The following is an 11,042-nucleotide window of genomic DNA, read 5'->3' as shown; positions in this document are numbered from 1 at the left end:
TGGATCGTAAAACCATAGAATTCGAGGCCTCTTCAAAGCAATGCGCTCCTTTCTTGAAAGATTCGTAAAGGTTCGTATACATGAGTCTGTCTATATCTGTATACCTAGGAATGTCGTGTTGAAATCTTGAATTATTTTATGGGCCAATTGATTAATTCGTCATCCAACTTGCAGCAGTTCCTTCCATTGGGATAGTACGAACGATATCGCGAGAATAAATCAAGGAAGAGTCTAAGGGCTCGATTTTCCTTTTACGTAATACCTCTACGTAACTACGATACGAATAGTTCCGAGTGCTATAATGCGGTAATATTGGCATCGAGTGACGTATTTCGATGTTGCGTCTGACGTACCACGGAAAAAGACGCGTACATAAGTACTTATGTACGAGTCTTGGAATGCGCTCGATCGATATCCATGATTGACTTATTGCCACGCTTCTCGAGAGACGTAACAATTTCCAGACGAGTGCGCTCGCTGAATCAATTTAATTTCGTAGCGTTTCAAAGAAAAAGAGAAACAAGACGTACTAATTTAACTTGAAAACATTTCGATTCTGATTGATCTTTCGTGATAAGAGCACGCGTCGACCGATTACGAGAAACTTTAAAGCCTCTCTCTCGTCTCGGGAACAAGTAGTCAAAAATGTCGGATCGATCGAGATCCGCGAAACAATTAGTGGAAAGGTCTCGGAGGTTTCGTCGATGATCAGAAAGAGAAAGAGAGAAGAAAGAACGAAAAAGAGAAAGATTGAAGTTGGAATCTGACTAAAAGAGAAGAGATAGGACCAAGTGAAAGGAGAGAGAGAGAGAGAGAGAGAAGGAAAAAAAAGGAACTCTTCGACTGCGTAGCTTTCTCATTATCGCGATTGTTCCGCGCTGTGTACCGGTCGACAATGGGCGACACAGTTTTTTCGTCATAGCCTGGGAAAAAGAAGAGAAAAAAAAGAAAGAGAGTGTTCCTTCTAGCTCTCGCACTCTTCTCGCGTTGTACTCCCTTCCCTCCATCTTTTCCATCATCATCCTCCTTCTCCGTCCATTCGTTTCTTTCCTTTTTCCTCTGTCGCAACTAAAACGACTCTCCGCGAAACGTCGATAGTAGGGCAACGACTTACGCGTTACTCTTTCTATATCTCTAACCTGGTCCTTTGATTCACGTCGAAAGAAGAAACGAAGTAGAGGGAGAAAAGATGAAGAGGCAGAAGGGAAGATTCCTCGCTAAGGACGTTAAGCACCTTCGCTCGATGCGTGTTTTATGAGCTATTTTGATTTCGGTTCGTTGCTTGTTCCTTAATCCTAAAAGTCTCCCCAGAGACCTAACGCATTATTCGTTACTACGAGGTGTATTCTAGGAATGCACCTAGGATCGAACAAAAATGTGTGCCATTGTCTAGCTCGAGCTTTCGAAAGCCTAAACTAGCCCGTTTCGACTTTTTATCCCGTCTATCTGGCTTTTTCGTTTGAAAACGATAGCCAAAGAGCGACGAACAAAGGGATACTTATCAACGACGGCTCTTTTATAAAAAGAATCAAACGAAATCTCGGAATAAATCAATTTTATCAGTTCTTTTTCCGTTCCTTTTCGAACACACAACGAATTCACAACGTCTATAGCTCGAGAAATTCGATAGTATTGCAACGATCAGGATTTTCTATGTTACCTATCTTACCGATAACGCTATTTAACGCGTTTCTCCATTACGACTGACGTACGTAAACGAAAGGAGAAAATTAATTCTTTCTTATTACTATTATCATCATTTCGAAGTCTCTTTTGGTCGATCTCTCCTTTCGCTTTTCACTCATCGCCATATCTCTTGGTACGGATTAACTTTTAAATGGGGATGGAATTTTCTCAACGGTTTTGTGGACGTATCACGAGACACGAGTAGAAAAGAAACATAATTTGCTCTCGGGGCACGAGTAGGTATGTACGTCGTGTTTTGCGGCACACACACACACGAACACTCTCGTATATCTCGAGGAGAGAGACGATACGCGACGGTATCACGAAGCACGCTTTTATTCTACTTTTCCGTGCTTAAACACGGAGAACGGGGCTTAGAGAAAATCCTAACCGTCCACCGGTCGGAAAGGAAAGGAAATCCGTAAAGCGGGTATGTGGATGAAACGGAGTAACTGCGAAAGAAATGTTCGCGTTTAATGGAAAACTGAATTTCCTCGAGCGCAACGTTGACGATAAAAAATTAATATATGAACCTGTAGAAAGAAAAAAAAGAAAGTAACAGAAAAAGGTAGAAAATAATTTGGAGGAGAGGGTGCGGCCAAAATCACGCGAGTTCGTCGATGAAATGAATCGTCGTCGCGTTTGCCTCGATAGTCCTAGGAAGATTATCGTCGTCCTACGATTACCACTTCCGACGGGATAGAACAAAAACGTAATTTCTTAATTGCGACGTAATTACCAGAGCGGTCTAATTGCAACGCTCGCTTCCTACATATACCGTACGCGTTCTATGCTTTCTCACGGAATAATTTTCGAAGAATTTCTTTCGAGAAAGACAAATCCGCACGGCGGCGGCACTTTTGTCTTTTCCGCGACGACGCTCGACGCTCGACTTTTCAAATGTTGATGAGAAAAGAAAATATCAAATTGCACCGTTATCGAACCGAATCTTTACTTTTCTCTTTTAGCAACCATTTCTTTTCGACACTTTGTACGATAGGAGGAAAGAGAGAATCCTCTCACCGCGCGCGCGCGCGCGCGCGTGTGTGTGTGTGTGTATATATATATATATATATATATATATATATATACAAATAAATTATAAAGAGTACGAGAGACGTTTCCAGTTAGCCCGGTGTGCGGCATTCATGGGATTAGTCACATTTGGCGATGGTTCAAACTACACCCGCCCCGACGACGAATTTGGCTTGGTCCGAGCACGTTTGCGACCTTGCCCAGGAAGAGAGAGAGGGAAAGAGATACCTACTCTCTTTCTTTTGCATCGGTTCTTCCCCGTTTGCATAGAAACTTCTCTAATGATTCGTTGCGGTATGTTTGCGGTAAAACGTTCGATCCGATATCAAGCATATGTATAACATCGAGGTAACACGTATAGGTACCGAAAACACATACACATATCTCGTACCTAGAGTAAAGAGAGATATATTTCGTGCTTCGACGAATCGTAGAGAATTCAATGCTTCGAATAGGTTCGCTTCGCGAAATGAAACGTTTGAACGCGGTGTGCACCTATTGCGTTTCATCGATCGAATTAGAAGTAGATAAATGCGCGTGGATATTTGAAATGACGTCGGGGAGACTTGGATAGTTTGGAATATCGATTGTAAAAACCCTTGGAATATCGAGCTATTGTGATACTCATACTTTATTATACTTGTCTTCGATCGAAAACTCGAAATGGAGCCTCGTAAAAAGTGAAAAAATTCTCAACGGCTGGAGGAAGTCGAAGGATGCGCATAGCCCGAGCTGGATAATGTAAGCGTTAGCTCGAGAACTTTGACTCTGGGAGCTCGTTGCAGAAAGTTTAAGTGAAAAGTTTGAAAAATACTCTACTCCCTTAGAGTTCCGACTACTTTGTCAGGGAGACAACGATAAGTCGATGGCTCTCGCTTCTCTACGTGACACCGTCAAACGTTACCTACGATATTAATTAAGAACAGAAATTTATCATTGAAAAATATTTCAATCCAATCATTTTTCAAAAGATAGTAGAGGCTCTCGTAACCGACTGCCCGTTCGCGTCTGATCGCATGCGACCATTAATCAGCTCACTACGTGAACGTAAATTACAACGAGATCCGTTCTCTTCGCGTTACCTAGTTTACGCCGATACCTACACGGTGTCTCCTCGAGTCTTTCCTCGATCGAGCCACGTAAATATTACTGAGCTCTAAAAGGCAAGCTTACTATTTACGAGAACGTACGTGGGCTATGTTTCTCTTCTAAAAAGCACCCTCGTAATTGGAACGGGACGCTCGAAACTACGTCGATGATTTTCTTTACGACGATTTATTTACGAGACGAGTTGATCGAGATTATCTAAGGATACTTTAATCTATCTCTTTTCAATTAGAATTCATTTTTTACTATCGAACGTACAAATCGTTAAGAATAGAGACGTACGAGATGTACGTATAAATTCGATACTCTCTCTCTCTCTCTCTCTCCCCTTTTTCTTTCCCTTTCTTTCACCCCGGGCGTGGAACAAACGAGAAATTTTCATTTGGAACGTCTATATTTGCTTTTTAATTGGCTACCGTGATCATTGGAATTTTAAAGCAAGAGTAACAGACGGAAGAACGTCCGTCGGAGCTCGTAAATCCGTACGTCTTCTTTCGAGAAAGATTAATGTCGATCGAAAAGCAGAGAGAGAGAGAGAGAGAGAGAGAGAGAGACAAATTAGCAGATAAAAGCAGAGAGAATGAAATATATTAATTCTACCACAAATATAAATACTTGTATAGCCGTTTGCACGAAGAATACTATCGATCAAGTTTTTCGCGTAAAGTACATCGCCAAGGTATATTCAAGAAAATGTCAGACGCTGTAGACTTAAGCAGAGAGAGAGAGAGAGAGAGAGAGAGAGAGGAGAAGGGAGTAAGTAGAGGAAGTGTCGGTAGTCGTCGAAGAAAGGCGCTAATCGACATCTGATTTCCCATCTCATTTCCTCGCTACACTGCTTTATCTCCCCTCTCTCTCTACTCCTTCTTCAAAGCTTATGTACTGCCGAGCCCTTTAAATCTCCCGTGGCGAGAGATCCGCCAACGATGATTCAATCCTCTTCACCTCGGTCGTCTTGCGTAAAATCGATCGGCTTTTAATTATGCTAACGACTAGCATACCGATTATCTATAGGGAGTTATGAAAATTATCACGCTATTTAAATACGTCTTTTGGCTATTTAATATATAAGGAATATATATTCTCATTGCTAGTCGCGATCTTTTCTTCTTTTTTCTTTTTTTTCTTTTTTTTATATTCTCCTCCGCTTGATTAACACAGTAAATTATTCGATGGTCTCGGAGAAAGGGAGGAAGGGTCGGAAAAAGGAAACTAACGCAATTTCAGGAGACAAAAGCAGAAGCGAAGGGACAAGCCTGGGAAATCCATTAAGCTTTCCGACTCGATCGTTCTTCCTGCAACAAGAACATGATGCAATAGAGAGAGAGAGAGAGAGAGAGAGAGAGAGAGAGAGAGAGAGAGAGAGAGTAGAGGCAGGAACAAGGTGCTCGCGGTACATGGACCATGACCAACGAACGTTCCGATCCGCCCACGTACTTCTTTCGTAATCTTCGTTGTCGTTCATTGACGTTCAGTGAAAAGCAATCCTAGCTATTCCTCGTGTCTTATTTATAGCTTACTAAGTCGCTTGCGTATTTAATTGTGTTCGTTCGGTTTATTATCTCGATCCCGCGATAGTCGCCAAGGTTTGATCCCCTTCTCGTTGAGAAACGGCAAATACCGGATTTACGACTTCCTACTTATACTAGATAAAGAGAAAGTGAAACCAGTATTGAAAGAATCAAAGATTAGAAACTTTGAATAACTCGATTAGATTATTTTCTCTCGACAATTTTTATCCCGCAGCCTGACACTTAATTTTCTTTTAGTTTTTATTTTGAACAACGAGTTAACAAAATCTTCCTCCGAGCGAGCAGATTTTATCCAACGAAGATAAATGATCCCAACTTTCTAGATTACCTGTCTTATAAAGACAATCTAGGAATCTAGGAGTAAAATAATAAAAGAACATGACAAAAGTATATTGAACGCGTTCGATGTGGAAAGTTCAAGGGTTAAGTAATTAAAAAAAGAAAAGGGAGAGAAAGAGAGTTAAAGGAAAGCGCAAGTTAAGGGCGCGGATCCCTTCGAATGGAAGGAGAAAAAAGAGAGAGGAAAAAAAATCAAGAACCAACGTGGACCACTCGAGGACGTGCAACCTACATTTGGAGTGGCGTTGCACGCGAACCGTAAAGCGAGTACCGCGAGCAAAAGTGTTCCCCTTCGTACGACTACCATTCCAACGTCCTTCTCCTTCTCGCCGTTGGTTTCTTTCCCCTTCTTCTTTTTTATTTTTGTTAAAAACAACCATTTCAAAGTCGTTATAAAGTACCAACAGATAGATACAAAGACGGCCGATAAAAGTTTGTCCTCTCTCATCCTTTCGTATTATTTTGTTTTCTTTGTAGGTCTTGCGATTCGTCTTAGATTTCCCGGACTGTTGAAGGACGTAAGTACGCGGATTCTATGTCAGAGCCAGTTCGAGCTCGGATGTCGTGCCGTTTACTTCTCTCCTCGATCGGCTCCTGTATATATATCGCCTATATATATATATATATATATATATATATATATATATATATGGACATTATTTTTATCGTATTTATTACCAGTAGATACATCTTTTACCGTGTCTCTCCATTTTCTCTATGGACTTTCACGTCGTCATCGAGATCCGTTTTCCAGGATACTTGGACGTCATTCGAACGATAAACGGTGATGGATTCCCCATCGAGATTCCGTTATCATCGCTCTTTTCTCTTTCTACGGCAATCTTTTTCATCAAATTCAAAACGGCCAATGGCCAATCTTCGAAGGACGTTGGAACGAACGATCGACGGATAATAGCCGGACGCTGAGTCGTCGATTTTTCTTTCTTCTCGGTATTGATCTTTTCTTTTCTCCATTTCCACCTTCTTATAAAAAATCCAGCCATTTTTGCACCACCCCCGGTTTTTTTCTTCTCTTCTTTACGACATCAACAACGATCTTTTATAAATTTGAGTTATCAGATATTTTTCTTGTTGCTCGATATGGCCGAATGAAAATCGAATAAATGCAAGAAAGGCAGGTTCCGCGTTCTCTCGTTACATAACGATTATGCAGGTATCGCTGGTATTAGTTTCACACGACTTTTTCCTCCATCTTTTTCTAATACCTACGGATGCTCGCGTTCCGTACGTTAAATTTTCTACGTGGACGTAGTTTAACGCGTTGAACCTCGGCCAAGCGGCCGGAAGTCGGCTTGGAAGGTTACCAAAAGAAAGCTGGTGGGGAGGAATGGGGGATTAAACAGTCACCCTGGCGCCTGCGCAACCCCATTTAGTACGATGACGAGGAAATAAAAATCAAAGGAAGAATTTCCACCTAGAAGAAGCGATCCGGGCAGCGGATTTACATGCCAACTTGTACATTATGCGATATTATTTATTTGTTTATATCTAGATCTCTATGGTGCAAGATTCAACGATACTATCTACCAAGAGATTCGTCAATGATACTTTGTATTCATTCGTAGGTACGCCCATAAATATACTTAGCTCTCTTATATCAATTACAATAGTCGAGATACGTATACAGATATGCAGGTAGACACGTTAGCGAGTGCACATTATTCGAATACGTTACTACTATTATATTATTATCTAGACTTGCCGGTACTCGAGGACGGTGCTACACAACGGCTGGTATCTCTACTCGTGGCCAGAAATGATACGGAACGGGAGAACTGCAAATGGCATTACCGTGCATCTTCTCTCTGTCCGTCTGTCTCTCTCTTTCTCAGTAGTTAGAAACTTGGAAACTCTCACACAATTCCGTGTATAGTTTTCGAGAGAGAGAGAGAGAGAGAGAGAGAGAAATAAAAGATAAAAATATAGGATTTCTTGAAACGAACGAGGTCTTCGCTAACGAAATTAGGTTGAACGGATCGTGTGCCTTTTTAAATTCTTCTCTCTCTCTCTCTCTCTCTCTCTCTCTCGCTCGCTCGTTCGCTCTCTTTCTCGTCATGGAAAATGATTCAAAGTAGAAGACAGAGAGAAAGAGAGAGATAGGTATTGTGCACGTGAAAATAACGTCGGTTTATGAAGAACCCAGTAAATGGATAGTCTTGGAAAAGATGGATTATCCTCAATTAACCCAAATATGCGGGCTTCGAGTCCTCGATTTTTTTAACGACGTGCATGCGCTCGCGCGACAACGATTCACCGTTGGCCGAACTGGTGCGGGACTATCGATTTCACTCTCCCTCTCTCTCTCTCTCTCTCTCTCTCTCTCTCTCTCTCTCTCTTTCTCTCACACTCTCTGTCTCTCCCGATGTTAATTAGTCAGCTTCGAGTGTATTCGTCCTCGTACTCCTCGCGAATACATCTCATTCGGCTTCTCGTTCGTTAGTTGGCAAAGTTTGGGCTCAAACTTTCCCAAAGAGGACCAAACTAGTTTCCTGTCCTTCCCCTTATTCTCCCTTGTACCTAGTATATACATAAATAACGATGCGAATCTTCGAACGGACCGAATTATCGTGTACGATCGTCGATCAAATATTCAGACAACCGATGAGACGAGAGGGATAGAAAATGAAACTCAACGAAGAAAGGAAAAGGAAGACATAGAATCGCAAATGATAAACGTACGAAGAGAGCGCCGATTGATCGTTTACCGATCGAACCAAATACTTTTCTCTCTCTCTCTCTCTCTCTCTCGTTTTCCTCTTGAAAAACATTGCTTGAAAATGTTAAAATCAAGGTTGAGGTAGATCACGATTGATAGTGTACAACGATGAAGGGCTTCCTCGTACTTTCTCATTATCCTGTCCGATGATCTAAATCGCGATAATAAAAAAAAAACAAAAAAGAAAAAAGAAGAAAAAAGGAAGAAAAAATCTGCCAATTTTCAACGTCACGTTTAAGCGTTCTAATGAAAACGATCCCACCTAACGTTGCTATTAGAACCGCTATATGTTTGTCTAGGCTGCATTGCACTAGGCTTGAACCATTGCTTCGTCCTTTTCTCTCTCTTTCTCTCTCTTTCTCTCTCTCTCTCTCTCTCTGTCTCTCTACACAGCCGCTAAAAAGACGCGCTCGGGCACGATAATGATGCACAACGGCACGATATGTACCGAGACGAGCTTACACGTGTAACAAATCCACCTTTCTCTCTCTCTCTCTCTCTCTCTCTCTCTCTCTCTCTCTCTCGCACTCTGTACGCTTGGGGCTTGTTAAAAGCTGCCTCGAAAGAAGTGGGAGTTGCAGAGAGAGAGAGAGAGAGAGAGAGAGAGAGAGAGAGACGAAGAGGGTAAAAGTGTCTGGTGGGAGTCCATTAACGAGTACCGTTTTCATACCTCTTCTATACTCTTTCCGTAGCCCTTCTCGCTCGTTCAGCACCCATCTCTCTTATTTTCCGTTTCTCCTTTCCGTCGCCTCTTTCTCTCTCTCTCTCTCTTCCTCAAAGAGCATCCAACGGCACAATAGATCGTTCATTACCGATACCGACTGCCTGCGGGACGAAGTGCTACCCGAAAGCAGAAAGATAATAATGCGAGAAAGGAATACCGACGAGAAGGATAGAAATGAAGATAGCGCGTCACCGTGTGGGTGTCCATGTTCACGACGAGGGCACATATAAGGCGTGCATTTTTGAATAAATTTGAAATTATGGTTCGTAGAAAAATATTGTCGGATAGAAAAGTTGCATAATTTTGACAAGAATATTGTATAGGTCGTTTTCTTTTAGACGCTGCTATTTCATAGATCAACATTGTTCCCATAACAATTCTTTCGCGATAATGTGACGACGTCTTCCTTCTCGAAATAATTTGTTAGTTGTAAGATAATAATGAACTTTTCTTCCCTGGCGTATATCATTAGAAACGACAGTGATTTCCAAGTATTGCGTCAACCCTTCTCACGTTCGTTCGTTATCATCATTGAGATTCAAATTACAGACATAGTAAACGTCTTCGAACAACGCAAAGACTTCAACGTCGACTTTGAGAAGCAAGACGCGAAAGTCGATCTACGTTTGCACCGTTAATTTCAAGTTTCTAACGTTTCGTTTCTTAGAATATAATAGAAATTTCTCAACCATAAGAAATTCTACTTGGTTTCCTTTATAACACCGGTATGTCTTATTTAACCATTTATGAAGGCTTCCCTAAAATTGATCATCTCGTTTGCTTGGTGATAAACTTTGTTACTCGTTGAAACAAGTCGGAATAGAGTGGAGAAATTTAAGTTTGATAACTTGTAATTGGATATAGCAATGGTGCATCGTTTTATTTCGACTTGAAATTATGCTTCTTATCGTTAGACATAACGTTGGAAACAATAGTTTGCTCAGTATCCTTCTACGATATATTATGCACGTACGTGTTCGAAGGAGACGATCGTGGGACCTGTTGAAAGTTATTATCGTGCGCATTCGGTTATCGGGATCTCGATACGTTGCGATGGAACACAATGGAGAACGTCGTAACGTATTTCGACGTAACGTTCAATTCGTGTTTGACGCTTAATCGCATCTCGTCTCTCTCTCTCTCTCTCTCTCTCTCTCGGCAATCGGAAGCGTTTACGAGCCATTTGGTTGAAAATGAACACCCGTGTTTCTTTTCTGTTTCTTTTGTTTTTTCAGAATCGAAATTCCGACGTCGTCTAATCGACTGGTCAATTTTTTCATGCAGAGCACGTCGGTGTCCCCGAGAAGAGACGGAAGTGACAGGGAGGCTCGAGTAATCGGTCGCGACCACCTATGGCGGCCGCGAGCTTTCCACCGAATTTCACGAACGTCGGCGTCATAGAGAACTGGTAAGTGACGACTCGTCGTTTCCTCGATATTCCAAATTCGGAAGCCTCTTATAAAAGCTCTCGGCGAAAGTTTAGGGCTTTCCTCGCACCGGTCAGAAATTTCAACGTAAAACGTGAAGGCACTTTGGCACTTTGTCAGCGTCGTCTTATCATTTTCTCTATCAATCGTAGATGTATATCGTGTGTTCGCAAAATACTCTTTTCGAATACTCTTTACGATCGCCTTATAGAGGCTTTTGGCAAATTTAAAAGCGGAAGTTGAAATTAATATAATGAATTGATATAATGGCATACGAGGTTTTGCGAAAGAATTCAACGTCTCGTACGATAGTTTCTCTCTCTCGCTCTCGCTTTTTCTTTTCTTTTTCTTTTTTTTTTCTTTTTTCTTTTTTTTGCTTTCTTTCTTTTCTTCATTCGCGAGTTTCCGAGGTGCTTTCACGCTCGTAGTGCGTAAAATAAAGCAGTAGAGAGCTG

The 11,042-nt window shown here is 41.5% G+C and overlaps 1 protein-coding gene across 11 annotated transcripts in view; it reads left to right on the top strand.

The window, feature by feature from the left end:
• Positions 1–11,042, top strand: part of msi (RNA-binding protein musashi) — a 95,222-nt gene that overhangs the window by 22,998 nt on the left and 61,182 nt on the right. For 7 of the 11 annotated variants that reach the window (XR_014983449.1, XM_035871616.2, XM_035871610.2 and 4 more), the window contains one exon: positions 10,445–10,568. The exons of 1 other annotated variant lie outside the window; for it this stretch is intronic. Coding sequence is in view for 7 of the 10 variants with exons in the window: in XM_035871616.2 (XP_035727509.1) it covers positions 10,513–10,568 (56 nt within the window). In the remaining 3 variants the exon portion in view is untranslated. Of the gene's footprint in view, positions 1–10,395; positions 10,569–11,042 lie in introns of those variants that run through there. 3 more of the 11 variants (XM_035871617.2, XM_035871627.2, XM_035871614.2) reach the window with 1 other exon arrangement.

The sequence above is a fragment of the Vespa mandarinia genome, chromosome 21 (assembly GCF_050613455.1).
Source record: "Vespa mandarinia isolate Hongniang chromosome 21, ASM5061345v1, whole genome shotgun sequence".
NCBI classification, from domain to species: Eukaryota; Metazoa; Arthropoda; class Insecta; order Hymenoptera; family Vespidae; genus Vespa; species Vespa mandarinia.
This window is presented reverse-complemented; position numbering and strand designations above follow the sequence as displayed.